Genomic DNA, 27,507 nt, shown 5'->3' with positions numbered 1-27,507 from the left:
TAAGTGGTCGGGTCATGGGTGCGTTTCCTGAGCTCTGGGAACACTTTGCCTGGTTCTGTTTAACTCCCTCTTTGTCACGTGACATAGGTTCCAAACACTAAAATAGTAGGAGCTGAAAGCTGAGTCTCGTGAAAGAAATTCAGGAACTTTATTGAAGAGATTATCCAAAAATGTTCTTTGCAGATGAACTTTGCACGTGTTACGTGCGTTCTACACACACACGTTGAGCTAAATTCCACATTCTCTTAAAAAGACAACATAGGGGTAGCCAGTGACCCACCTTGACTTCCATCTTGGCCAAAGTTAGGACATAACAGTGTTGGCCAGTTTCCTGCGGCGCCGTGGCTACAACTTCCCCAAACTCTCAGCATGCCCTGCTCTTTGGCTGCATGAGCCAGACAGAGGCCTTTGAAAGAGAGGGATGGGAGGAATGTGTAGAGATAGTACCTTCCTTTCCTTCCGGCTGTATATGGCTACTCGGAGAAAACCAGATTTCCCTGCGAATACCACAATCAGCAGGTAAACGCTGTGATGAGGCTTTTTGTACAGAATGTGGGTACTGCTACGTCCCAAAATGATTTAGCAGCTCATGGGAAAAAAGGGCAAGGACTTTGAGGATAGGGGAAAAAAGGAAAACAAAGATCAGCCCTGTGGAGTCCTCCAGCACTTAAAGAACCCTTGCATCCAGGCAACAGGACTTAACAAGAGGGTCACCCAAGTCACCCCGTCCGTCTGACCTCTGACCAGCCAAGAGGGAGACCCCGCCTCCGTGCACCTCCTGTGATGGCCCCAAATCACCAGCTGTCCTAGGAGACCATCCTGTGGGACAGCGCCCCCTAGTTCCTTGCTTTCGAAGGAAAGAGGAAATTTAGGATCGTCTTCCTAAAATAAACCGGTTTCATGTGTAAGGTCAGGAGGAATCTTTATGCAGTCTACAGACTGTTTCCTGATGTCTCCAAGGGCTGGCAGTCCTTGAGCAAACAGATGCCAGGGACCAGGACACGGAAGAAAACAGATGAGGGACTTCTAACTCAGTTTGTCTCAGCTTTGGTAAAAAGCCAGCCTTAGGTTAAAAAGTTAACACATATTAAGGAACGTCCTCTCTGCCCCATACCTTATTACATTTCTGCCTATTATCTCCTCCCCCCTGCTCGTCCACCTGCTTTCTCCTCCCTCCCCTCTTCCCCTGACATTTATCGGATATAAACATACAGTTCTTGGTCAGGAGACATAAATGTCACAGTTTGAATGACACGGACATGTCCTATGTGGTCTTCATTTCCAAGGGCATTTGGATCGCCAGTTGCTCCCCTGTAACTCAGGAGTCAGGAGAGTCGGCTAACGAAGAAAGTGAGAGGGGAGGAGGCACGGGTCTCCCTGGACAGTAACGCCGCTGCCGACTGGACGCGCTTCTCCCAAAACTGCCCTCCCAGGGGGCTCTTCACTGGTTTTCCAAGACTCCACGAGATTAGGAAAAAAAGGTGCAATTTTATTAGCTTGTGGAACGTAGAGCTGTACTCGTGGGCGTCAGGGACAACTGCAGGAAGCAAGGTCCTCTGCCTCGAGGTGCGCCAGCCCACCTCAGTGTCACTCGTGGGAGTGACCCCAGAGCAGGGTCGCAGGATCGAGCAGAAAGGATCCCCCCAGTTCAGTCCAGTGCAATCCACTGAAATTCACGGAGGCTGCCAGGTTGAGCTGAGGGTTGAAATACTTTGAGAACAACATTGGTTGCCTTGCTGTTAAGAAAGAAGAAGACCACAGGCTCTGAGATGGTCAAGGGCAGACCCACTTTAATAATTTTTTAAAAAGTGAGCCGTGAAAGTAGCCACAAAGACCCCTGGGGTAAGGAAATCCATTTGCTGGAAAGGGTTGTGCTTCTTCATCTGTTTCTTAAGGGTAATAGACATGCTGCTCCTCTCTCTTGCTTCACTCTCCCATCTTCTACCTCCCCCAAATTTGCCAACAACTCATGACATGTGGCAGGGTACATTAAGATGATGGGCCACCAACCTCCCTGTGGCTGATGGCTTTTGGAAAGCCCGCCTGGCCCAGCCGGAGAGGCCCCTGGGGGAGGGGAGCCCATCTGCCCAAGATGTCGGCAGCCGAGTGTGTCTCTGGTTTCCTCGGACCCACCACTGCAGTTGGAGAGAAGGTGGCCCCACACTGTCTGGACCCTTGACTTGGCAGCTGAAACTGGACGTCTCTCCTCCTCTGTGCCCTGCCAGGCACACAGCGATGTCACGGCCGGGACAGAGGAGGAATGAAATGAACGTGAGTCCTGGTCTTTGGAAGCTTGTTGTAAGCAGGGCGTGCAGACTTCCATTTTCTGGAAGCTGTTGATTGGACAGGGAAGGATGGTCTCCTACTTGAGACGTTAGCCTCGCAGGGGGCGAACTGCATTCTCACTGAGCTGCCCGAGACAGCGTTTCCCAGCTTGTTCAAATCAGAGAATCTCTCGGCGTGGTCTGCGGTCACTTACATCTTTGAAAAACAGGAGTGAGGGATCCCTGCTCCTTCACACACCCTGAGTGTTCACAGTCAAAGCCGGGGAGGTCCAGCAGGTGGTCTCCGACTCCAGGATGCCAGGAAGAAGCCCACTTCCCCCAGCCGTGCACCTAGGCGATCACACTGCACCACTCCGTTCTGGGTGTGTGAAGCAGGGAGACCTCGTCCCCCTCTGCTCCTGTCCCTCTCTGGGACCTGTGGGCGCCTCTCGTGGCCTCCCTTCCCCAGGTTGATTGGGGTGCATGGCGGTCACTTCCTTCCTTTCTGAGGGAGGAGGAGAAAGAGTGGAGCCCGAGCTCCCCAGGGGTGGATTAAGCAGGCCCCTGGGGGGGTCCGCACTTTCCCCAGGAACGACCCCGTCCGCATCCTACTCACTCACCTCCGCACGGGCACAAATAGTTACATTTCATAGCCCCTGGTGTTCACTGCGTCCCTGCTTCTAGCCCGGGCAGAAACAGCTTTGAGAAGGGAACTGCTCTGACAAATACCCTATTTGTGATTTAATGGTGACAAATGACTGGCTTTAAAGAAAATGGATTTGATTTGTCTTTCAAAACTGACAGCTCTATGATTTTAAAAGGGCAGACGTGCCCACTGAAATACCAGTAATTTTCTCTTCATTTTTCCTATTGCATTTCGTTTCTGCCTGCCTGTTTGCACCTCCATCTTATTATCTCATTCAGTCATTCATTTGCCTGACAAATATTTGTGGAACGCCACCATTCTAAATGCTAGTGATAGAACGGTAAGTGAACCAGACCGGGCCCGGGAACTTGAAGTCTCACGCCGTCTGCCCTCCCCCTGTGCCGCCTTCCTAACCTCAGTGCTCGATCCCTAGGAAAGCCGGCCTCATCCTCTCGCAGCTCGGGGACCTCAGCGGCTGGTGCAACGGGCTCCTTCAGGAGCCCAAGATAAGCCTGCGACGCAGCTCCCTCAGGTACCTGGCCTGCCGCTACAGCGAGATCAAGCCCTACGGACTCGAATGGTCGGAGCTGAGCCAGGACCTCAGGAAGACGTGCGAGGAGCAGACCCTGAGTGTCCCCTACAATGACTACGGGGACAGCAAGGATATCTAGCACGATGCTGCCACCAGGAAGCACGAGCGAGGAAGGGACATCTGAGTTGGTTGGTGATTTTTACTATTTTTTAATGGAACGTTAAAACCTCCACAGGTGACATGTGAACCAGGGAGAGACGGACCCTTGTCCCCTGCGGGGTTTCTCTGCCACGTTGCTCCCCATCAGCACAGCCAGACACCTGCCAGCGGCTCCACGCAGACCCATTGTTTCAGGGGGTTACTCTGGGGCTTGTTTTGCAGCTGACTTGTTGATTTTGTTTTTCCCAAGATGTTCATCAAAATGCTCCCAAGTTCTGTCACACTTCCCGTGAAAGACCCATCAGGTTGGAGCACCCTGGGCTCCCGAGTTCCTGAGTCTGTTACAGCTGGGGACGGAGCCGTCCACCCAGCCTCAGGCCCCAGACCCAGGACGCACTTCGTCCTGGGAGCCCTTGGGAGCCAAGCCCAGCCCGGAGAAAGACGCGGCAATTGGGAAGGCGGCCCCTTTGCTGACGCCACACCGGACAGGTCGCTGTCCTCCCCTCCTGTCATCTTTAAGGGGCACAAAGTGCCACTGTCCAGAGCACCTTCAGAGTGCGCTACCTAGGAGACCAGTTTGAGGTCCACATTCCAGAAAAGAGTGGGATTGTTTAAAAAAAAACAAAACAGCCCCTGCCCCGAGGAGGGGCGCCTCCCCCGCCCGGACCCCAGTCTGCACTGTGCTCCCCCTCCTCCCCGGTGTCCGCACCGCTCGCCCTGGGCTGCGCTGGTGTCCACGAGCGGCCCACCCGCCACGGCAGTGTTGCAGCGCCCGAAGTGACTGCTGATCACGCAGAACTCCCGCCCTCACCTGCCCCTCGAAATTCACTTCATCACATCTTCAGTCTCACACGTCATTTCTCTGGAAGAGCGGCGGTGGGAGGACCCGCACCTTCACCCCCGCCCAGCTGCCGGGAGTCAGAGACTCTGCAGGTGAGCCCCACGGACTTCAGCGAGGGGCCGCCTGCTGCCCGAGGGTCTGCGTGGGCGCCAGTGGGGTCCGGCCCACAGGCAACCCGGCCTTCTGGAAAGCCCTTTGCAGGTGGGCCAGTGACGGCCCTCACTGTCCCCGCCCACCTCAGAGGCCTGAGCGCCCACTCAGCACCCTGCCTTTGACCAGGCCCCTCATTTGGAAATGCAAGAGAAAGGCCAGGAAGCGGATGGAAGGTCTACAAGGCCGGTGGCTGGGCTACACGGATGTTTTCTAAATGTCAGCGATGACAAGGCCACGTCACCGAGGGCTCATCGAGTGCAGGTGCTGCCCATGCCTCCGAGTGTCAGTCCCAACTCCGGCTCAGTGACAAGGAAACCCAGGTAGAGAGGCCGCAGGCCTCGCCCCAGATGCCCCACTGTCTGAGCCGCCGTGCACACTCAGGCCGCCACGTCCAGAGCACAAGTGCTCAGCACCGCCGCCCCGGCCTGTCCTCAGCCTTGATCCCAGGGCAGCCGGCTGCCCCCACTGTAAGCTCCACGGGGTCCTGCCCAGAGAGCCTTCCCTTCCCCACGCCGCCAGGGTGTCAATATGCCCCCGTGGGCAGGAGGAGGAGCCCAGGGTGCCCTTCACTCTCCCGCTGGAGCGCCTTCGGGATGGTGGGCTCTGTCCACAGGCGTCCCCACCAGGGCCAGGAGTGAAGCCTGGGCTAGGGCAGCCCTCACGCCCTCTCTGCATCTGTCCATGGAGAGAGTGACAGGTTTCCCTCCTGCTAGGGGCCCCCCTGCCTCAGAGACCACCCTCCCAAATCCAGTGTGAAGGCTGCAGAAAATGGGCCTCCCACCTCTGGTCCATGCAGAGCCTCGGCTGCGATACCCCGGGGGCAGTGTCCACCATCACCAGGGAGGGAGATGCCCTGGGCAGCAGGACACCCACCAGTGGGGCGGCGAGCTGAGGCCGGCTTCGCTGCTGCCACTGCGTCCTGTTCTCTAGGGAAGTCCGCGCAGGAAACCAGGGTGCCCAGGGGGCTGTCCCCCCCCCACACCGGGGGTGGGCGAGGTGAGGACAGGAAGTGGCACAGGGTCACCCTTTTCTGGTCTCCTCCTTCTGTTTTAGTAATATAGACGAGGTTCACTGTGGCCAGCTCCCCCTAAGTCCCCGCACCTCCTTGGCACCTGCTTTATCTTTGCTTCTCCCGCCCGGGACCCCCCCTTCCTCCCCCATGACTCTCTTCCACCCGTGTCCCTTGTGCCCTCCTCACAGCACACACTGCCCCCCACACTATACACACTCCCACATACATGCACACTACACACACACGCCCCACGTACACACTGTATCAACCCTAACAGCTGGGACCCATCTACTTCCCGGTTAAAAGTAAGGCCAGTGAGAATGGGGTGGGACAGCTCTTAGGGTCCCCTGGGGACTGGACTAGAGGGTTTGTGCCACCACCAGCACACCCCAGTGACACTGACCGGAGCCCACCCCAAGGAGACTCGGGGGGTGGTACTGGGCCAGTATTAACCCTCGTGTCCAAGCTGCCACACGGGTTGCAGGGGCGTTGAGTCGCGTCTCTGCAGCACGTGCCCCCGAGTGGACGGGCCCAGAGCTCTCCTGAGAGTGCAGCCATTTCCCATGGAGTGTGGGCGGCTCCTGACTTCTAGTTAACCTTGTTCCTCAATATTCCAATGTTCTGTTAAAAAACTGAGTGTGAAAAAAACACTTTACCACCATAGAAGAGAGAGGACATAATGTGACCACCTTCGGGTACAGCAGTATTGTATGATTATTACAAAATGGAATAATCAACTAAATAAAAAACGAGCCGTTAGTAAGTGTCGGGTGTGTGGGCGTTACCTTGTGTCTAAATCATCTGCGTCTGGTTGGACCTCGGGAAGCGTTCCAGCTTTAAATGTGAGATCGCAAGCACGGAGGCCTTGCAGCCGGGCCTCGGACTGGGGGGAAAAAATACTGAACAGCAAAGGACAAACTTACACTCTTGCTGTGCAGTGACGACTCCCCCGTCTCCCTGCCACCTTCTCCAAGAGCAGGCCGAAGAAACTGAGCGCGTATATGTGGCCATCCGGGCACCAGGCACTGTCGGAGATGCCCCGGTGGGTAGGACAAGCTTGTTCTCCATCACAGAGCACGGCATTGTACCGGGAGAGAGAGACACTGAACCCATCATGGCAAAAGTCATGAGAACCACGACAGGAGTTCGGGATGTATGGACGCTGCTGAGATGGAGGCTTTGGGCATCTGAGGAAATGGTTGCCAAGGCCCCTTCGGCCACGCTCCAGTTGGCCGTTCTGCGGAGGCCGGATGTTAGGAAATGCCGCACGGTGCGTAGCCCGCTCGGCCCTCTTTTCCCTCCCTACCAGGTAACTTCACAGACACTACGCTGCTCCCTTCTCCACCCGTAACCCACGTGACATGCCCACACCCTTAGCAGGCCCCCTTGAAAAGGACTGTGAGGGGCCTAGTCTCCGTGCAAGCGGGGACCCCTTACTGAAGGGAGGCGAAGACCATGGCAGCGCGGCCATGAAGCCTCTGACCCCGCCCATCTAGGGGTGTGTTCTCCTGGCTTCCCCTTGAATCGGGGCAGGTGCAAGACCAGCTCACCAACGCATTATGATCACAGTGACACTGTGACTCCCGAGTCTGAATCACAAAAGGCCTTGGGGTGTCCGCCTTCTCTGGAGCTCTTGCTCTTGGACCTCCCAGTCACCACTGAAGAAATCTGAGGCCACCATTGTGGGGCCATCATGCTGGAGAGGTGACACGTGAGCTCAGTGGAGCCCAGCCATCTGGACACTCCTGCTGAGGCAGCTGACACACAGAGCTATGCTGGACGCTCCAGACAAGTCCCCGTGCCAGCTGCAGGCCACCCAGCAGCCTCTATCAACGCCACATGAAAGAGAAGGCTCACCCAGCCAGCCCCAACCTGAACTCTGACCCCCAAAACTATGCAGCATAATAAAACGGTTATTGTTGTTTAAGGTCAAGGTGAGCTGAACAGCAAAGTTCCACCAAACAAGTTCTATGCCTGTTGCTCGTTTTCTCTCACGACGGTGGGGAGGGGGCCTTACAGGTTGCACAACTGACTACAACGACGCGCCGCCTGCACACGCCCCAGCCGAGCCGCCCGCCCCGGGTGTCGGCCGTGGAAAAGGCCTGGCTGTGGGGCAGGCGGGGCCTGTGCACAGTCAAAGCTCCCTGGGCCGCGAGTTTCCTGGCAGACCCGGATGTGGGGCGCCTCCTGTGGCTGATCTCACTGAGTGTCGCCGCAGACTGGCACAGGACTCAAAGGCGTCCCCACCCGTTCGTCTGGCCACATTCGACGTCCACACAGTTACAGGATCCCACCACGCCCACCGGGCTGTTGTGTCCACACCATGGAAACCCTGACCAGGGAGGCCAGTCTAAGGCTCGTCGGGCCTCCAGACCTTCCAAACAGTCCGGTCTCCTGGGGACCAGACAGGGAGGGTGTTTTGATCTTCGCTCTGTAGCCTGTATGTCCCTTGGCAACTAGGGAGGGATCGGAGGCCGCCCACAACCGAGGTGTCAGTGATGGAGTTGATGGCTGGGGGACACGGAGGGGGGTGCACCACAGGAGGGTATTTGGTTGCCGGGGCAACGCCAGCAAACACTCCCCAGAGAGGGTGTGGCCCAGGATTTAACGAAGTGCCACTGGGTTTGCGCAGCAGCTGGAATGTCTGAGTGTGGCTGTGTTCCTACCCGCGGGGGCCCGGCCAGGCCGCTGGCAGGGCTGCCGGGACCTCTCAGGAATGCTCAGGATGCAGACGGGCAGCAAGGCGGCGGGCGAGCCTCCAGGCAAGGGTTTCCTTACCCCCAGCCACAGAGTGGGGCCTCCCAGGAGAACTTGGGAGAACTGCAGAAAGAGCCAAAACAGACCTGATCTACAAAGTACTGTGTGTCCCCCAAACGCCCAGCCGATACGCTTCAGGGTGTGGAGTGGGCGCTGTCAGAGTTCGGCCCTGCCAGAGTTCGCCCGCCTCTCCCTGCACTGCCTGCCCTCCTCCGAGGTGGGGTGCTCACCCCCCACCCCCGTCACTGCACACAAGGCAGGTGTGCAGCGTGTGTGACCAGCAGGCAGTGGACTGGAGAGGCAGGTCCAGAAAGATGCTGGGCCCAGGAGAGCCCAGACCACAGCCACAGGGGAGGGGCTGATGGGACTCGGTACACGAAGCCCTGGGCCGAGGCGGCGTCTGTGGCAGATGCCCAGTGGGTAGACAGTGCTGTCACTAGCCAGAGGATTCAGAGAAAACCTGGTAAGGATGCCTCCGTGAGGCCCCCTGCTGGCCAGCTGTCAGGGAGGGAGGCCCCAACTCAGCCCTTCTCCAGAATCAACTGGTTCCTGTCTTACCTCATCCTCCCCTCGGCATTGACTGACCAGGCAACTCTTGTCTGAGGCAGAGCATGAAGGGGAACTGGAGACAAGGGCTGAGATTTCAAGTAAATGCAAAGGGCAAATAGGGTGATAGTGGGCACTTCACTGCAAAGGAAAGAACATTCACTCATTAATAGATACGTATTACTAATAAGTATTACCTGAGCTCCAGCTATGCCGTGGGAAAGGAACTCGGCAGGGACGCTGTGCCAAGGGCCCCCAAGGTTCACTAAGGTGACCCTCGTTGAACACTCAGGACAGCCCTGCCAACAAGGACAGACGCCCCTCTTCACAAAGGGGCCCCGATGGAGCCAGGGCCCTGCCGACACCTCCCCGAGCTGGAAGTCTGCCCTGGGTCCCGGTCCAGGGTCCATCCTGAATGAGAAAGCCTGGACACCTGTGTGCCTTGCATGTCTTCCAAGGTTCACTGTGAGAGGGTTGGGCTTGAACTACGTACACAGGTGTCTTGGTGCTGCCAGGAACTTCTCTTGTCTCTGGAGGGAACCTCGCTACTCTCCCCAAGCCACTGCCTGGGGTCCCCTTTGTAAACGTAGACTCTCCAGCTCTCAAAGGTCGTCATGGGTGGGCACAGGCTGCTCAGGGATGAGCGTACCCCCCAGGCAGAGCCCCGGGACATGCTGTGGTGTCAACATGGCCCTCTGGAATTGGGGGTCAAGTACATTATCTGGCTGACAGTTTTTTTAAACTAAAAATACTTAATACTTGAAGTCAGGCTCACTGTCTAAGTATTTAGTCTGGGGCCTTAAACTGGAACACGGCATGACTTTAAATGGAATTTTATCTAAAACAATGCCAAAGGTTCAGGGAACACGACTGCATGTGAGGGGGGGGTGGTGTGTGTGTGTGTGTGTGTGTGTGTGTGTGAGAGAGAGAGAGAGGGGCAGAGAGACAAGCACCAACGAGTTCGTTAGGGCAACTCAAAAGTTAAGCCAAAAGTAACTCAAAAGAAAGTGCACGAAAGCTCCAAAGCCAGCCCGTCACCATCCTCACTATCCAGCTTCGAGGGACACTTCGCATTCACGAGAGTTCACACCCCCAGAGCCTTCGAGGTGGGAATCCCCCTTCCACCCCACGGACGGCAAAGTGGAGTCTCAGCCATCCAGGGAGTCGCGCGGGGTCAGTGGACTTCAGCCCTGGTTAGGCTGTCCCTTGGATTCGCTAGCTTGTCTGATCAAGTTACTATTCCTTTCCAATCCCTGTGGGAGGGACATCCAAAACCACGCCGCACACCCGTTCGCTGGGTGGAAGCGTGCCTGAGCACACGCCGACCGAGCACACACCCCGAGTTCGACGGCCACCTTGAGAACCGGCTGTGTGACAGCACCCACTCAGCCGCCGTCCCCCCTGCTGGCCCGGCACTGCCGTCACCTGGGACTGTTGGTACAGAGCCGGGCCACCAAGTGTGGGGCTCCAGTGTGCACAGGTCGACCCGCCCATCCCCAGCCCCACACACGGCACCTTCTTTTCTTTCAATTTTCATGTCCATAAAAGCCTGGATGTGGAATGTAATTCAGCAAGAGGCGGGGCCCTGCATGGGGCAGTGCCCGAGCTCCAAACCAGAGGGAGTGTGTGTCTCCAGGGCCACCCTGCCGGGGTGCGAACTTCCGTCCCTCCCGAGGCTGCCTGGTCCCAGGGGTCAAGGAGGCCAGAAATGTAGCCCGTGCTGCGTTCTCAACCAGTGCTCTCGGGTGCCTGTTTGCCTCCCTCAGACTGAAGGGCGGTGGTCTCGCCTTCGAAAGGCAGCACAGGGCCTAATGGGGCCCTGAGCGCACCTGCCTTGGACGAGTTTGCGGTTGAGTAGGGCACAGACGAGACACATGTAACCAAACATCGCTCAGCTAGACCGAGTACCCTGGGAGAGGGCAGTGGGGGTCAGTCAAGGGACACGGTAACTTTCAAGAACAGCTTGGTGACCACAGAAAGCAGGAGAAGGGGCTTCGAAGAGGGGCAGATTTGGGACAGGGGACCGCGTGGGTGAGGCCAGGGGTTCAGAGCGGCGCCCTGGGAGGGAAGGGCACTCCTTCAGAAGCAGGGGAGGCCAGGGCAGCTGGCTGGCTGTGCCGGCATTGTCTGGCCGCTAAGGACACACGGAGACTGTGGGCTCAGGTCCCGGAGCACGGCTGACTCGAGGGGAGCCGTGTTTTAGGAAGAGTGATATGGGCTCAGTGTGCCTATGGGGTGGGGACAAGAGGTAGGGGTCAGGGCCTGGCTTGGCCACAGCACCGTGGTCCGTTTGACAGCAGCCAGAGGCGGGGAGGGCAGGGCAGACAGACAGGAGGATGACGGACATGGGAGGCACAAAGGGGATGCGGTGGGTTTAGTCCAAGCACCGCAACACTGGGGTGGGAGGCAAGTTCCCTAAGTGCGAGCCAGAGCCGGGGCCGTGGCTGCAGACACCCTCAATGAGCCACGGTCCCTGTCTGTCACCTCCTCCCTCCCCCTGCCCCAGCCACGCTGCCTGGGCGCTTCTCCACACAGGTGCACCGAGCACTCTCATACCTGCTGCTGGGGCTGCTTCCTCGCCCCAGGGGCCCACTCTCTGCACGACTCCAACCAGCTACACCTCACCCCCTGCAACCGGAAACGGGAGGGCTGTGGAGCGGTGGTCGTCTGGGCTGCCATGATGCCCTTGTGGGAAGAGAACGTCCTCTCTGCCCTCCTCCCCCACAGCAGCCCCATCCCTCTGGTTGGCCTGACTCCAAGGGCCAGCTGACCAGTGACTTGTCCTGTCATTTAACTTTGTCTGTCAATGGAAACCAGAGCTCCAAAGTGCCTCTCCAGGACTGTCCCTGGGGACCCCAGTAGGCAGAAGGCTTCCCGGCCCGATGTCCCAGGCCAGCTGGCCCAAGTGGCATTTGTGGGCGTCTGCTTAAACTCGGGGCCTGGCGTGAGCCGCGGGCCCTGGACGGCTCACTCTCAGCTTTTCTACCCTCGGTCACCAAGAAAGCCACCAGGAGGCCAATGAGCACCCGAAACACAAACAGGCGAGGAGACCTGTCGCTTCCCCCCATAGTCGGTTCTGGGTTCACTCGGGGCCCAGGGGGCCGAGCACTGCGCGGCAGAAAGCACATTACACGTTACGTTTGTAACGTGTAATGCCAGAAAGCTGGCATTCCCATCCCGACCTATACTTCACTATGTGAATTTAAGTTTTTCTGCACCTTCTCTGTCACTCAGTGTCTGTAGAATGGGGGTGGGGCAGGGGTGGGAACGACGTAAAACCACGAACCCGTCCTTGCCCCGCCTAACCCATGGGCGCCAATAAAGCCGGAGCAAGCACTTATTGAACCATAAAGCCGTGCCAGGGGGACCCTTTACTCTCAGATGTTTACTTCTAACCTCTCTTCCAGAGTCCAAGTGCACAGTCTCAGCTCCTGCTCCTAGTCCTTCCCAGTGGCTCACAGGCGTGACAAGGTCACCCCCAGCCCTCGGGCAGCTGGCAGTGTGGGCCGCGGCCAGAGCCCTTGGCAAGGGGTGCCCAGCTGCAAGAGCTTCCTCCAGCGTGCTCAACGTGGCTTCACAGGAAATGTCCAACTCTTATCTGTCCCCACAGCTGATTTTTTAAAAAAGATTTTATGTATTTTTAGAGAGAGGAGGAAGGGAGGGAGAAAGAGAGGGAGAGAAACGTCAATGTGTTGTTGCCCCTCGCACGCCCCCTACTGGGGACCTGGCCTGCAACCCAGGCACGTGCCCTGACTGGGAATCCAACCAGTGACCCTTCGGTTCGCAGGCTGCCGCTCAGTCCACTAAGCCACACAAGCCAGGGCTCAAACTGATTTTATCAAAAAGCAAATACATGCTCTTTCTTCCAACGCCTGCCCCTCCTGGCTTGTCTGTCAGCTGAGACAGTCTGTATGGGTGTGTAGCTTGGTGCAGAAGCATCGTCCGGAAATTCCTCCCCACCCTCCACACAGCCCATCGACGCTGTTTTCCTACTTACCCTGGGGCATCTCCCAGAACCTCACCTGCGCCTTGGTGCAGTCATGGGACCTAAAGGACCTTTCTTCACCCGACCGACAGGTGGCGATCTCCTCCATGACAGGAGAACACGGATGCTGCGGACCGCTGTGAGGATTCAGTGAGACTGTCTGCCAACTGCCCGCACGTGGTAGCTGAGTTCTACCTCGTAGTTCAGCAGGGTGGCCCTCCGACGTCAGTGTCACCAGCCTCTTCCCATCCTGCCACCACATCTTCAACCCTTGTCTTTGCCTGGACTGCGCCCCCTTTCCCGTGAGGATCAGGGGGGTCCTCCAGGGACCGTCCCCAAAGGCCACCCACCTCAGTCTCCGGCAGGGACACCTCCATCCTGTCAACTGCAAAGGCTTCTCACACCTTATTTCTACGACTCACCAGACACTCGACGTCACTACTGTGTCCCTTGCTTTGGCACATCACATCTTCTAACAAACTCTCAAGTTCATCTTCCTTACACACACCACAGACCGCACAGTTCTTACGGGACTGAAAGGGCCCATCGTGCACGTCTGGACTGGCAGAGCGAACGAAAGCCACTCGGAAGTGATGGGGTGATTTAAACAAGAACAGGACGCCGAGGACACCGCCCGTGGTGCGCGATTCTGTAATGAACAACTTACCAAGTTACAAAGAACTGGCTGTGCTGTTTTACTTAACGATACAGGACCTGGGACCTCTTCGCCCCGTTCTCATTCAAGGCGCCCCCTAGGGTGCTGCCTGTCTGGCTTACTCGTGACCTCACAGAGCAGAGGAAGGTCAAGTGCATTGCCTTGTAACGGACACAGGGAAGGAGAGAATCAAGAGCAACTCTTTCCTTTCACGTGCAAGTCTGCCGGCTGCCCCTCTGCCCTCTGCCATGTCCATCCTCCCGCCTCCCGCATTAGACGCTGCCCCACGTGTCCCTCAGGGGCCAGCCAGCGCTGGACAGCCTGGGCGCCAGAGTCCCTCGTTACCAGGAGGAGGAGGAAGCAGGGAAGTGGCTTCGGAACAAAGAAACAGATGGGAGGGGACCGGGGAGAGGCCGTCAGGCTGTGGCCTGATGGGTGGGGAAGAGCCGAAGAAGGCCGACTGTCACATGGGGCAAAGGAGAGCTGATGTCCGACGTCCCTCACCAGGGTGACCCACGCAGGGGCTCAGCACTGGGTCCCCACGGGACAGGGGCTGAAAGAGCCCATTGCCGCTGCGCGGCCAGAGCTGAGCGCTCTGCAGCCCCCACCGAAACTTCCTGCTCGCTGTCCGCAGGCAGTTAACTGCGGTGTCGCCGCCAGAGAATGAAAGGCCACTTAAATCTCCGTGGGGGCACTGAGCACAGGTCCCCACTTTCCTGGGGATGGGCTGCGGCCTCCCTGTGAGGGTCCCCTCCACAGCGCTACACACCTTCCCAGGAATTCGAACTCTGTCCCCAAGAAAGCAGTTTTACTTTGTTTTAAAAATGGGGAATCCAAACGTTCCCACCGTCCTTGCCATTTGGAACCTGCCCGAACCCTGGGAGTAAATATTCATTCTCTCCCTGGGGGCGCTGAGTGGGGCTCCAGACAGTACGCAGGTTCTAGTCCCTGAGAGCGGCGACCAGGTGACCAGACAGGGTGTGGGCTGCTGGGTGGACACACTCTGCTCTTTCCCGTCCCCGGCGACTAAGCCCCACAGAGATACGGGCACGTCCCCTTGTCCTCTTCGTCCCGCTCCACAACGTTCTTTCCTGCACGAAACCTGGCTCAGGACGGCGCTGGGTGCCATCTCCCCTTCCCGTTGGTGAAGCCGTGGCCTCGGTGTTGACGGGAGACCCCAGAAGCCAAGGCCGCCCTCTGGTGCCCGCTCCTGCTTTCCCTGGGGAGGCGGCTTCAGGGGAGGCAGGCTGCCAGCCCTTCCTGAGATGACAAAGTGGGGAGTCAAACGACAAAGCAGCTCCTCACTGTCACTCCCCGGAGCCTCATCCAGCCATCGTCCCCAAGGAACACAACGGTAACCAGGCCCCAGGCCAAAACAGCATGCCTAGGACTTCTGCAGGTTCCTGTGGTCACCGCAGGTGTGGCCCATCCGCCCGGCAGGGAAAAAGAACAAAATGGACCCGGAATAGCTGAAATGCTTCTCTCTCCCCACAGAGTGTCACCCTTGCTCCACGTGTCTCTGCCACTTGCTCAAAGCGGAGTCTCTGGGCCACCCATTTAACGCACTGGCGCCCGAAGGAATTTACCTCCGATCCTGTGTTAGCAAAGGGTCCCTCTGGGCAGCTGTGGAGGCCAGGGCGGGGCAGGGTCTCCGTGGGCCATTCCACCCTCCTGCCCCAGACCCTGACCACCCGACCTCTTGCCCCCCCACCCCATGGCCATCCTCTGTCCCTCCATCCCCTCCTGCTCTCCCATCTCCTCCGGCCTTTCCTCTCCACCATTTCCTTAATGTGTCCTTCCCCAGAAAATCAACAGTCAGTCACGTGGCTGCACATGACGGCCAGGCGTGGGGACTCGGGAGGAGGGAGCCCAGAGGCCAAGTCTGAGGAACGCGAGTTGCTGTAACACTGGGGAGTGGAGAGGGGACTGCCTGGCTGGGCGGAGCCACACCCGGAATGGCCCACGCGGCGTGCAGAAGGTCCTGGGTCTCACCGACTCCCACCCGGAGCTCTGGGAAGCGAGGAGGAGTTAGTCTACTCTTCCTGGACGGACCCTCGAGCATGGGGACCCTCACCCAGCTCCCCGCGCCCGTCCAGGTCCTCATCCCAGCCCCCAGCTCGTAAAAAGATGAGGGGCCGACAGGTGAGCATAGAGAACCCCGTCGCATCTGCCCTGCTCGCCTCCCCCGCGTCCCCCGCATCCCCCATGGCGGCCTGCCCAGCCCCACCCACACAAACATGGCGGACGACGGGCCGTCCCGTCCCCGAACCCGCAGCGTTTATTTGGGACGTGGGAACTTCACAGCAGCATGTGTGGGACAATGAATAGCTTTAGCTTTGTAGACAGCAAAAAATATATATATAATATAGTTCTATAATTATGTTTAAATACTTATCAAGAATAACTACCTCATCAGTACTAAGGGAGACTACATGAAAGACAGGGAGAGGGCCAGTTCGGAGCAGACGGGTCCCGGACGGTGGCAGTCCCTTCCCACTGGGCGTGAGGAGCGTCCCAGGCCGAGTGTCCCCAGGGTTTCGGTGCAAGGTGGGTGGGCTGGAGAGTGGGCGGTGCCTCGCGGGGCGTAGGCAGGAGTTGAGGAGGGAGGTGGAGAGAATACAAATGGGGAAGGAGGGTCCTTGTACACCTACCAGGTTTCTCCCGCCGCTTTCAGTCACCTGCCTCTTTGAAGAAACCTCTGCCTACGATTCGTCCTTCCTTGAGCTACCGGACATGACAGGTGGGCACCTACAAACATCCTCCTGTGTCTTTACACGCTCCTCCTTCCTGTCACCAACTTCCTTCACCTGCACCTCCGGCTTCCCTGTGTGGGGACCTCCTGTTCCTCCTGTGTCCAGGGCCGTGGGAGGGGGGCTCGGGCCCCAGTCACTGGTTCTCTTCTGCCTTGGGGTCCCGGCAGGTGCATTCATCCGAGTCACAGTCGGCCGCGAAGGGAATGACCTAGGGGGTCAGAGGAAAGAGGCAACAGCCCGCTTTTCATGACGAGCATCACACTCCTCCGCCGGGTCCCAGAGGACACGTGGGAGGCCATGCTAACATCATGCCAACGAATGAGCCCTCGGTTCCCACGCCCGCACACCAGGGCGCTTCACTGTCTTCCTTTAGAAGTGGGCGGCCCAGCAGTAACTACCCCGGAGGAGACGTCTGTGTCACTCTGAGAAGACGATAGCACAAAATACACACATCCAGGGACCTGTAACTTCTGTCACTGCCACTGCCGGTGTCTAGACCTGCTGCTGGTGATGATTTCCCTGCATCAGTATGGTCACAAAATCCCTGTAAAGGAGGAGGTGACTGGTAGCGTTTTCTTTTCACAGAGAGGTTAGGTGACTTGCCTCCAGGTCGAGACACACTAGTGGGACATGGAGGCTCCCCTGCCTGCCACCCCTGGAGCCGCAGGGTGGCCCTCGCCACCTTCGTAAACACGGGGCCCTGCCTTCCTCTCCCCGAGGCTGTCCCTGGACCTCCCTCTGCTCTCTCTCTGTCTGTGGCTGGGCTGCCTCCCCGCTGGGTAATTATCCTTCCTTGGTGCCAGACACGGTCCAGAAGCCTGCGATGTCTGCGCTGCAGACACCAGACGAACACACTTTTGGGGTGTCTGTCACTAGCTTCAGAGAGACGGGGGCGTTTGGGGCACAGGACGTGAAAGCGGTGGACGTTTCTGCCCTCCGGTGATGGGCAACCAAGTGAGATAAAAATAGGTGTGTTTTAACAGTGCAGCTCCACTGGGCACAAGTGCCATCTCCTGCGTGTTTCTGATTCGTCCAATTGGCCAACTAGCAACCAATAGCTTTGGAGCCCTCGGTTTCTTCATCCACATCACTGTAAAATTTCAGGCTACCGAGTTGCGTGTTTAGCTTAAGGATACCTGCTAATTTAATAGAACCCAGAGCAAAAGGAATAAAAGGCGAAAGGGACCTCCGTCCAGGCTCTGGTCATGGGAGGGTTCCGGGTGGCTAGTGGTGGCCACTCGGCCGATGCTCACAACACGCTGATAATGTACTTCATAGGGTTATTCATGTGTTTATGGAGCCTAACGGCTGGGTCCCCTGTCCCTGGTCATCCCGCCTCCCCGAGGGGGAGGCCACTGTCCCTTCCTACACAGACGCCTCCTGGGTGGTGAGCAGGTGTGAGTCCTTCAGCGGCAAAAGCCTCGGTTCTCCGAAAGCGTCACTGGACTGACAACGAGGGACTTGGTATTTTTCAAGGATCTACCCTGAAAACCGCCGCCCTGGGTCCCGTCATTTTAGAACTGTAATTCCTTCCTCTTGACTGATGAATAAAAACCGGTTACGCAACACCGAGGGGAGCCAGCCACTGCACCTGAGCGGCGCCCCCCCTCCCCCGGGCTGCTGTCCCCCGCCCCCCAGGCGCCCCGCTCACCTTCCTGGAGGAGAGGGTGGAGGGGCAGCAGTCGCCCCCGTCGTAGTGGCAGTAGGCCCGGTTGTTGATGGTGTCACACCAGCCGTCTGCTTGGAAAGGCTGGCAAGGGGGCGGGAGTTCAGTGTCGGAGTCCAGCTTCGCCCCCACCCCACTCGGCCCCAGCCCAACACAGGAGACGGCAGGGAAGAGGCCCTGGGGCGCAGGCTACAAAGGACCCCACGTTCTCCAGAATCTCAGTCTGAAGATGAGACGTGGGGGGGGGGGAACAATGGGATCTCCCGAGCACCTGTCCCCGGGCACGCGGAGGCCTGGAAGGGCTCTTCGGAACTAACTGATAAACTCTCTTATGTTCTTGTAATAATAGGCCCTTATGTTGTGTAGGTTACAAAACAGAGTCACACACTTCAACCCTCGACCATCAGAAAAAAACCCTGTGCATCAGGCCGAGGTGGCTCTGAAAGTCCTGTCATCAGCAAGGACACGAAGGTGCAGAGAGATAACAAAGACTGTTTTGGGTCACCAGCCAGAGGCAGGCAGACGTGGGATCGGAAGGCCTGCCCCTGGACTTTGTGGCGTCTCTCACGGATTCAGGACCACACTCCCACCCCTTCCGCAGGTGCTCGCACTTAGAGACCCTGGGAGTTCTGAGGGGCTACAAAGACTCCGATGCTGGCCGTGCAGTGGTCCTTGGGTGAGGGACCCCCGTGCTGGGACAGAGAGAGCCCCCCATGCACAACCACCTATGCACATAGGCAGGACGCAGGGTTGGAGCAGAGAAAGGGGGCTGCTCCCTTCCACACCTCCCCCCACTGCGAGGCGAGGCCACAGGCACCAAAGTGGGAAAGGGGCCCAGGCCAAACCAGAGTTAATGGAGTGTTTCACCCCAACGGGGAAGGTAGGGTAAGAATAGCAACAAGCAGTGAAAAACAACCCAGCAGCCCAGGGCACAGTTCCTCTGGAGCCACTCCTGGAGGGGAACAGTGGCCCCCAGTGGCCCAGAGGAGACAGCCACCAGCCCTCCCGTTCAATCACTGCAGCCTTCCCTGTCCTCAGTGACGCCCAATGACGGCAGGGCCTCAGGAAATGTGTCTTTGGGCCACAAGACGGTCATCAGACTCCTGAGTTCTGCAGCCACCTGCCAGTTCACAAATTCTGATCAGCCTCTCTCCCCCATGCTCCTTAAATGTCAAATGAGAGGACTGTTCCCTCCTTTGTCATGCTGTGATGAGACACATCACTAAACCCAAAAAGAATGGCCATTAAATAATTTTCACCCACTGAGTTATGTGGGAACAAGCTCATCCAAGACCTCACTTCAGTGTTTTGGTTCATTCTATGGGGTCCTGAGGTCATCTGAGCATCATTCCAGATGTGTGCCCACTTGTCTATCACTAAACAGCAGCCACGTGTGGGGCGGAACGTGACAGCTGGCACCCGGCTGCAGCCACGTCAGCGGAGAGCAGGAAGTGAAAATGAACTGTTCTCCACACAGGCCCCGCTGGGATGGAAGACAAAAGATCCTGAGATGAGCACTTGTCCTTGACGCCCGCGCCAGCCACTCTGGCTCTGGAGAGCCGGGGTGGCCACACAATCAGGACTTGGGTCCGTCACTGCAGCTAAGCAATAGGACTCAACATGCCACCACCTGCACCCTTCAAACCTTTCAATGCCCACGGGGCCTCCCAGGAGGACCAGACACAAGCACCGAGATTCCCCCGAGTTTTCTGTTTCTTCTTCAGGTATTTGGAGTACATTCTCTCATGCAACGTGGCATCTGCTCCTTCCCTTCAACCTCGATGGATTCACTGGCACAGCGCAATCTGTCCCCTCTTTTTTGCGCAACTGTCTATAAAGAAGACCACGCAAAACACTCTTCCCACCACACAAGCACGGCTTCGCTATGGAAGGTTAAAGGGGGAGCTTCCTCTTGACGAGAGCAATGGAAACATGTGGACGGACCAGTAAAGGAGGCCGGGGCATCTGCCTTTCCAAAGTACTCCCAAGCTTGGCTTCTCACCTGCAGGACGTCAGGGAACAGACCTCAGAAAGAGCGGAAACAATTTGGGAACCCTCTCTAGACGCTGCTGCATTTCTGCTCTTAAAGGGTCATCTGGGAAGAGAAGGGAGCTGATAGAACAGCAGCAGAAATCCACAGAAAAGATTGGAAAGACACGAGTATTTAATTTACTGTATACCTATTAGAATTGATTGCTCCTCCCCCAACCTGCCAAAAACAGCTTCTCCACCCGAAACAAACAGAGGCTCCCATGGCAACGCGGCCCTGGGAAGAAGCGTGCAATGGAAAAACTAGGAAGGGGAAAGTGACTAACTGACCCCGAGTTTCCTAAGCATCTGAAAGCTGGATGGCAACGAGGAGCTCTGAATCTCAGGAACCGAAAAGTCTCAGACGCGGGACGTCGCTCCGTCCCGAGTATTTTCCAAATACCTGAACCCCTTTCCTTCAGGAGCTGCTTCTTCATTTTAACCATTTCTGACCAAAGAAAAAATCTTTGTGAAAAGTCTACCTCCTTGACTTTCAATAATGGTTAGACCACAAAGTCATCGATGTGAACACTTCACACACACACACACACACACACACACACTCCATTTATCTCTGAGCCTGCCTGACTCAAGCTTCTCAGAATTGCACGTCAGTAGCTCATCTGAGAGTCTGGGCGGCTCCTCTTGGGAAGAGTGAGACTGGTGATGCCTCCGCCGTCGGCACTAGAAGGCTTTTCTCGCCAGGCTCTCTGGCCTTGCTGCGTTCCAGGCGCACGAGCGGCCGAGCACACCACTGCACGTAAGCGAAGGCACACAAAGGGGAAGGGCTGTCCATCTCTCCTGCCTCCAGTGTTCCGGAAGCTTCTCAAAAGTAAAGATGAAGATGACTGCTTCCTTGCGTTATGTTGCTGGGTGATAACCTGCTGAGGGTGTGGCTGGGTCCCTTGTCCATGGATGGAGTTACTCTTCCCGTCGGTCAACGCTGCTTACCCCACATGTAGAGCATGTGGGCTCAGTTCCGGGGATACGTAAATAAACAAACCGAACGCAACTCCAGCGACGGGGAGAACCCACTGTGAGCATGTGCCACTGACCCGTGGGGATGAGAGCTGGCACCGAGACGTGGGTGGGAAAGAAGCCCAATCCGGATCTGGGGCTGCACGAGCCTTCGGGGACTGGCTCTACGCACAGCCCTTGCAGAGGGGCCCCTGGGGCTGGGTGACTGGGGGAGGAAGAGCACCCTGGGAAGAAGAGGGTGAACACAGAGGGCTGGATGGCCCCGACCGCCTAGCACAGGGCCTGCCCTGGAGAAGAGAGAGGGCCATCGGCTCTGGCTGATTAGCTGGTAACCCCTCTATGACTTGAATCAGATTAAGAACATTTCTATGGCTTGTAACAGAACTCATGACCACAGTGATGCTTTAGAAAAGTTCCTTTGGACTTGAGGTCTTCTAACCCACAGGCTGGGACAGGAGCGCCATGAGAGCGCCTGTGCCCCCTCAGGTGAGACAGAAGCAGAGTCCCGGTGAAGCCTCCGAGGTGAGCTGTAGGCCAGGAGGTATCAGCAGGTTCTGTCTGAGGCCTAACACAGGCATTTTCTCCTGGTTTGGTACCCCTGGTGACTTCCCTTCCCTCCTGGTCTCCCAGCTGCAGAGCTGAGAGAGTTTGCTTAAACCCGATCCAGCACTTGGGGGTTATTTATCAAAGGAGAACTTTCAGGTGGCATATTCTACTATCTCTTCCCACTCGGAAATGAATGGGCGCCACGCTATGCCTGGCGGGATATGTGTACATAAGACCTCTGTCAAGCCCGTGTCCGCCGACGGCGTCTGTGTTCACACTAGGACAGGGACACCATGCCCCGACAATGAGAACCGTGTCTGAGTCGTGATTCTCGTGCAGCAGCCGCAGCCTGGTGGGCTCTGCAGAGTCAAGGAGGATGCAAAACGAGGACCTGGCCCCCCAGGATGCCCAGGAAGCGAAGTTAGCCACCAGCCCACTTGTTTATCTGTGGAGAGCCTGCTGTGCACTGGCACTGGACTAGCGTACGGGACTAAGAGGATCATCAGACTCGGGGCCCTTGACCGTGCCGTTCAAGCGTTAACCTCTATCACGTATACACGGATGAGATGTGCTACAGCAGGCAGGGCAGGGAGAGCTCTCTGGGACCGGGGGGCTGGTACGGTTTTCCAGGGGCGGTTGGATGTGAGAAACTCCTCCTGCTCCGTCTGCCTCAGGGCTGCTGTCTGTTTTCCTTTTACCTTTTCCGGCGTGTTAGGAGCCGAAAGCCGGAGCAGGCGACAAAGGCAGTGACTGGAACCTCGGCTGTCCTGGGAATGTTTGCAGATACCTGTCATCAGGTGGCGGGGTTTTCACAGCCACCTGAGAACAGGGTCTAGGGCGGGGCCTCTGCAAGGCAGAGAGCTTGTAAGTGGCCCTGTCGGCATTGTGATCTGGAGACTGCCGGTGAGGGCCACTGTGCAATGCCAGAGTGACATGGTGACGCTGCACAGGTGGGTTGGCTCACCTGGAACCGCGAGATTGCTGCTGCCCACCAGCCCTGAGGTCTGCAGGATTCGAATCCAGGCCTTGGCCAACTCATTGTAAGATATGAATGAGGCTGTTGAATTACCACAGCGGCTGCAGCTGCAAAGAGGACGTCCTTGAAGGTCACGGGCCTGCTCCACAGACCGCGGATCAGCAAGATGCCGTTGGAAGAAAGGCGGTGCCCCTCCTGTTGGCTGGGCGGAAGGAAGCAGCCTCGTCTGGTGGCCCTGAAAGAGGCTTGTGACGTGGGGTCTAGCCTTGTGGCCTGGCGCGCTTTGCTGGCCACGTGAGGTCGCAGGGTTTCTTTGCAGGGCTTCGAGCCTCTGCCTGAGCAACAACTCTGACAAGAAGAGCGAATGTGACCGTCCCAGGTCTGAAAGAGGAGCCCAGTGCTGGCCAGCTCCCTTATCCAACACCAAAACCGAAGTGCAGTCTCAGAAGAGGCCTCACCAAACGGCACAAAAACCCACCTCTTCCATGAGAAACACAGGATAAGTTGAGATCGAAAAGGAGAAGCAAACGGAATAAGGTCAAATGACTTCTTTGACCTGCAACATTTCCATCTGCTTCCAGGTGCCCAAGCTTAACAGCTGCTGCCCGGGAAGAAGACCAGGGCTGTGGGCGTGGCGGCTGAGGGCAGAGGGCACAGTGCTGGAGAAACCTGTGCCCAGGTTTCAGCTTGGTCTTAACGCCTGTTAGGCTCCGAACAAGCCACTTGTTCAAGCAGCAGCATCCTCATTCGGGAGTGAGAGGAACACCCACCTTGTAGGGCTGTTGTAAGGAACGACCGGGCACACGGAGGGTCAGCACTCAGCCCATGGACCCGCCTGCAGGGGGGCTCAGTGCCTCCCAGGTTCGCGCGGGCGGCAGGAGCACGACCTGTGTGACCGCAGTTGTGGGCTGGGGTCGGGGTCCCCTCCACAGAGACTCTGGTCAGAAAAACGTCACCACTCCGCCACCAACACCTTGATAGCGTCGCAGCCCTGGGTGTGCCCCTGTCTGAGAGCCTCCTGCTTGTTCCCTTCCCCGCCCACGCGCCCATTGGAGTCAGGAAGCGAGTCGGGTGACGAGGGAGGGGGTAAGAGCTTATACAAACAGAGTGGGCAGGCCCGGCTGGCTTCTGGACACGGACGCTCTCCTCAAAACCATGGTGGAGACGTGGGTGTCTCGGCCCCTGAAAAACCCCAAACCGTCACTGACACCTCTTCCCTGACGTGCGCCACAGGCAAACAGGAAGGTGGGAAGACTCACTGTGCCCTAGCCTTCTGCCCAAACAAGCCCCTGGCAGCCCCCTGTGTTTGGCTGCAAATGGAGCCCCAGCAGCAGGCTTACACCTCACTCACACACCCCCCGCCTGCTGCCTCTCGTCTGGGTCCCACATGGCCCCGAGCTTCTCTCCCACTCCCCGGGGGGATGGATGGGGGGCATCAGATCCCGAATACCGAAGAGGGGCCGGGGATGTGTACGGAGAGGCTGGGTTAATCTGGACCAGGAAAATACCAGCTCCAACTCAGCGCCTTGCTTCTCAAGAGAGAGCCGTGAGACAAGAACAGCTGTCCCTGGGTCCCTGTCACGCTACCATAGGAGACTTAAAAACAAATGACACAGCGCCCCTGCGGATGTGTGACCTGTTCTGTGGAGAACAGGGTGCGGCCTGGCCTTCACGTGACCCAGAGGCTGCACCGAGGGTGAGACTCGCTGTTCCTTTGCTCTCACCCCCTCTGCCTTCCACCAAAACCCTCCAAGACTGTGGTAGCACCCAGTGCTCTACTGCCCACCACCCCCTTTACTCCTTCAGCAAAGCTCCAGTCTCTGCCAAGGTCACTGGCCGGCTCTGGAGCATCAGAGCCTGACCCTGTGTCCCAGAGAAAAGCCGTTTTTCTCCTCCTCCTTCAGTCTCACTGGATCCGCAAGTTTCCCCTTTTCTCTGGAGCAGCGGATCCCCAGTGGCCGCTAGTCCGGGTCTGATAAAGCCCGTGATTGCCACCAAACTCTGATTTCACGGCCGAGCCCACCTCCCTCCTGGCACAGCAAGGCTTCCCAAGGCACTGCCTGGTGGCCATGGCAGCGGTTCCCAGGTGGCCTGACCACTGGGCCCCAGCGCACCGATGTTTGTGACAGGCTCCCGGCAACTAATGAGGACGCACCACCAAACCTCACTCACATCTTCCCTGCAAGGCTGGGGCCGGCTGCTATTTCTCCTGATTTGGCTTTTGCTGCTTTCGTGTTGGGGGGGCATAGGTGGCCTGCAAGGCCCCCCAACACTGTCTTGCTGCATGGCATCGGGGTCCTTTAAAACAGGAATGGATTACCTGCTGCTTGTCCAGGGACTCTTCTGCCCCCCATCCAGCGGACTGGAGCCAGCCCACTGCATGTCAGGGTCAGAGACGGAACTTCGAATACAAGAGGCTTGACCTCTGCCGGAGCCAGGGGGGGAGACACTTCCTCTTTGTTCCCTTTACTATTATTCCCACTCCCTCCCCTCAGCACTAAGGCCCCCGTATCAGAACAATGCCTCATGCACAGGGGCAGGGTCCTAACAAGTATTTGGTGAGTGAGACTCACGGGCCCCCAGTTGACTTCATCAGCTAAGGAGGCAGAATATTTCTCCCTTTCCGCTCCTCCTGCCTTTCCCCAAGATAAGGCACCTTTTCTCCACCTGGTTCCCTGGCCTCCCCAGATATCTGTTCTCATTACCAATTACTCTGAAATGTCACCTGGAAGAAGCTTACTGTGATCTTCCAGCTATAACAGATCCTTCGAGAACCCAGCCTAAAGATTCAGAAGCATGAAACTGAGAGCAGAATCTCAGGCCACCGCACACACCTTGCTGAGCAAGGTGGGACCTGCTGCCCGGCCCCGGCCGCCCCTATGGGTCCTCCTCACCCAGGCCCCCAGCCAAGACCACACCCAACGTGACCGGAACGAGCTGTGCATGGTGTCCAAGAGCCCACATGGCTCTGGGAGGTGGAGCAGAGGGCCGGGCGAGGAAACAGTGAAAGTCCAAGGTGGGAAACCCGCAGCCGGGAGAAGGGGACAGAGAGCATGTGGATCCTGGTAAACGGTCCAGGGTGGGCTGCTGGGACCCCCGCTCAGACTTCTGGCCTTTACTTCCCTCTGTCCCCAACTCCTGGTGCCTTGGCCGGCCCGCAGTTCATGGGAGGTACCGCCCCGTACCCCCCACACACACCCTCCTGCCAGGCAGCCGGCATGCCTGGTCGCCCCAGCCGGCCCCTGGAAGGTGACTGGGAATGCAGACTGTGGGAGGAGACAACAGTATTTGTTGTTGGGATTAAATACTTTTCTTGGCTCTCCTGCTGTTTGTTTAGCGCCTTTTTTTCCTCCCACCCCCTTCTCTCTCATCCCTCCCCCTCCCTCCTTCCATTTCATCTTCGTCTGTAGCCATCAGGCACACGCAGAGAAATTTCAAGGAGAGAGCAGAGACTTCTGGGGTGGAAATCCAAGGGTTTCCCAAAGCCTTTGCCATGCCTGGTTCTCCACAGAGACCCTGCCCTTGGGAAAATACAAATCTACACTCTGGGGTTTTCACAAGCATGCATGGGGTATAACAGACAGCACTGCCTTCTCGCACGCTGTATGTATATGAAATATGTGTAGATGTATGAGTGTGCATGCATGTTACACACAAATCGTGCACGTAAGATACATATATGATAGAGGTATATAATCAATAATATGTGATATTTATATTACATGTCCATAACCTTAAAACATATCTATTTTATACAGACATACACATTAGAATCTCTTGGAAGCTCCAGGAACAAGAAATAAACCTAAAGGTAAAAATATTTTTACAAACGCCACACCATCACACGGCAGCAAGACACCAGTTGCAGGCCACACGTGGCGTGTGCTGCGTGTAAGGCACACGGCTGTGAGGTTTGCCCTCAGGGGCCCCTCGCCATAACCCGGGAGGCTGGCATTGTGACTGTGCCCATTTCTCAGATGGAAAGGACAAGGACCGGCGCTGTGGTGGCTCCTGTCTGAAGACAAGGCGCCCCCGTCGAGGCCCAGGCCTGTGCTAGCCACCCGAGCGCGCCTGGCCACAGGCCTCCAGCGCTGTGGTGTGACAGTGACCTGTCCCTCTCTGCTCCTCTGTGCTGTGCGCCTGACCCGGTCTCGCCCTACACTGTGAGCACGAAGCAGCCCCTTTCTGTCTGGGGAAAAGCCAGTGTCGCAGGCCTCCATGACACAGGTGTCACCTGGAGTATTCAAGTTTCCATCTACCCCAGGAACCTGCTGTGGGGCTGGCGGCGGGAGCCCTGGGCACCTGGAGGGACCCGCAGAGAACGTGCCCCTTGGTCCAGGGCCGCACGGCAGATTCTACGCCCGACGCATGACACAGCCCTTGCCCCAAAGCCCCGGTGGCACTGGCCCTGCAAAAGGCAGCATCCAAATGGCATCAGAGACAAGAAGGAAGAAGCCACAGGCCAGCGGAGGACTCCTTCCCCAAGTCATCAACGGTGCAGCTGAGCCACAGTTGAGACGAGGAAAGGGGCTGGGACGTGGCAGAAAGGCTTCGCGGCGAATGTGGGATTAGGCCTGACGTTTGGGGACGGAGGGGATTCGGGCGGACAGGTGAGGAGGAAAGCCCCAGCGGCGAGGCACCTACAGCGCAGGCTTTCCGGCCGCCGGAGATGAGACGTACCTGTGGCCTCCTGCCTTGGGTGTAAACGGCCCAAGTTTGGAACCAGGTCAAAATCTCCACCCAGAGGAATCTAGCCCTGAAGACGACAGGGAGTGATGGAAGGGTTAGGGGTGTTTTTGAGCAGAAGAACACGATAGAAGTTGTACTTCCAACATCTGAGCTGGGAATGGTGGGGAGCCTTCAAGAGAGAAAGGGAGGGATTCACAGCAGGCCGAGGTCGACCTCCGGCAGACGTGAACCCACAAGAGCAGCCGTGGCTGAGTGTCAGGCACAAAAGAAAAAAGCAGGCAGGAGGGAAGACTGTCAGCACTTGGCAAGGGGTCACATTTG

At 57.4% G+C, this 27,507-nt stretch overlaps 2 protein-coding genes across 2 annotated transcripts in view; one reads left to right on the top strand and one right to left on the bottom strand.

Annotated features, from left to right (window-relative positions):
• Nucleotides 1-7,553, top strand: part of ASTN1 (astrotactin 1) — a 280,642-nt gene extending 273,089 nt beyond the window's left edge. The window contains exon 23 of the mRNA XM_053663736.1: nucleotides 3,344-7,553. Within this exon, the coding sequence (XP_053519711.1) occupies nucleotides 3,344-3,581 (238 nt within the window). The 3' untranslated portion in view covers nucleotides 3,582-7,553. The remainder of the gene's footprint in view (nucleotides 1-3,343) is intronic.
• Nucleotides 7,554-15,976: 8,423 nt separating this feature from the next.
• The window catches only part of PAPPA2 (pappalysin 2), a 186,007-nt gene continuing 174,476 nt past the window's right edge, over nucleotides 15,977-27,507 (bottom strand). Inside the window, exons 21-22 of the mRNA XM_053663686.1 lie at nucleotides 17,955-18,053; nucleotides 15,977-16,511 (exon numbers count right to left, since the gene is read on the bottom strand). Coding sequence (XP_053519661.1) covers nucleotides 16,437-16,511; nucleotides 17,955-18,053 — 174 coding nt within the window. The 3' untranslated portion in view covers nucleotides 15,977-16,436. The remainder of the gene's footprint in view (nucleotides 16,512-17,954; nucleotides 18,054-27,507) is intronic.

The sequence above is a fragment of the Artibeus jamaicensis genome, unplaced genomic scaffold (genome assembly GCF_021234435.1).
Source record: "Artibeus jamaicensis isolate MK-2021 breed Jamaican fruit bat unplaced genomic scaffold, CSHL_Jam_final contig_327, whole genome shotgun sequence".
Classification (NCBI taxonomy): Eukaryota; Metazoa; Chordata; class Mammalia; order Chiroptera; family Phyllostomidae; genus Artibeus; species Artibeus jamaicensis.
Note: the sequence above shows the minus strand (reverse complement) of the source record. Positions and strands in the feature narration are given on the sequence as shown.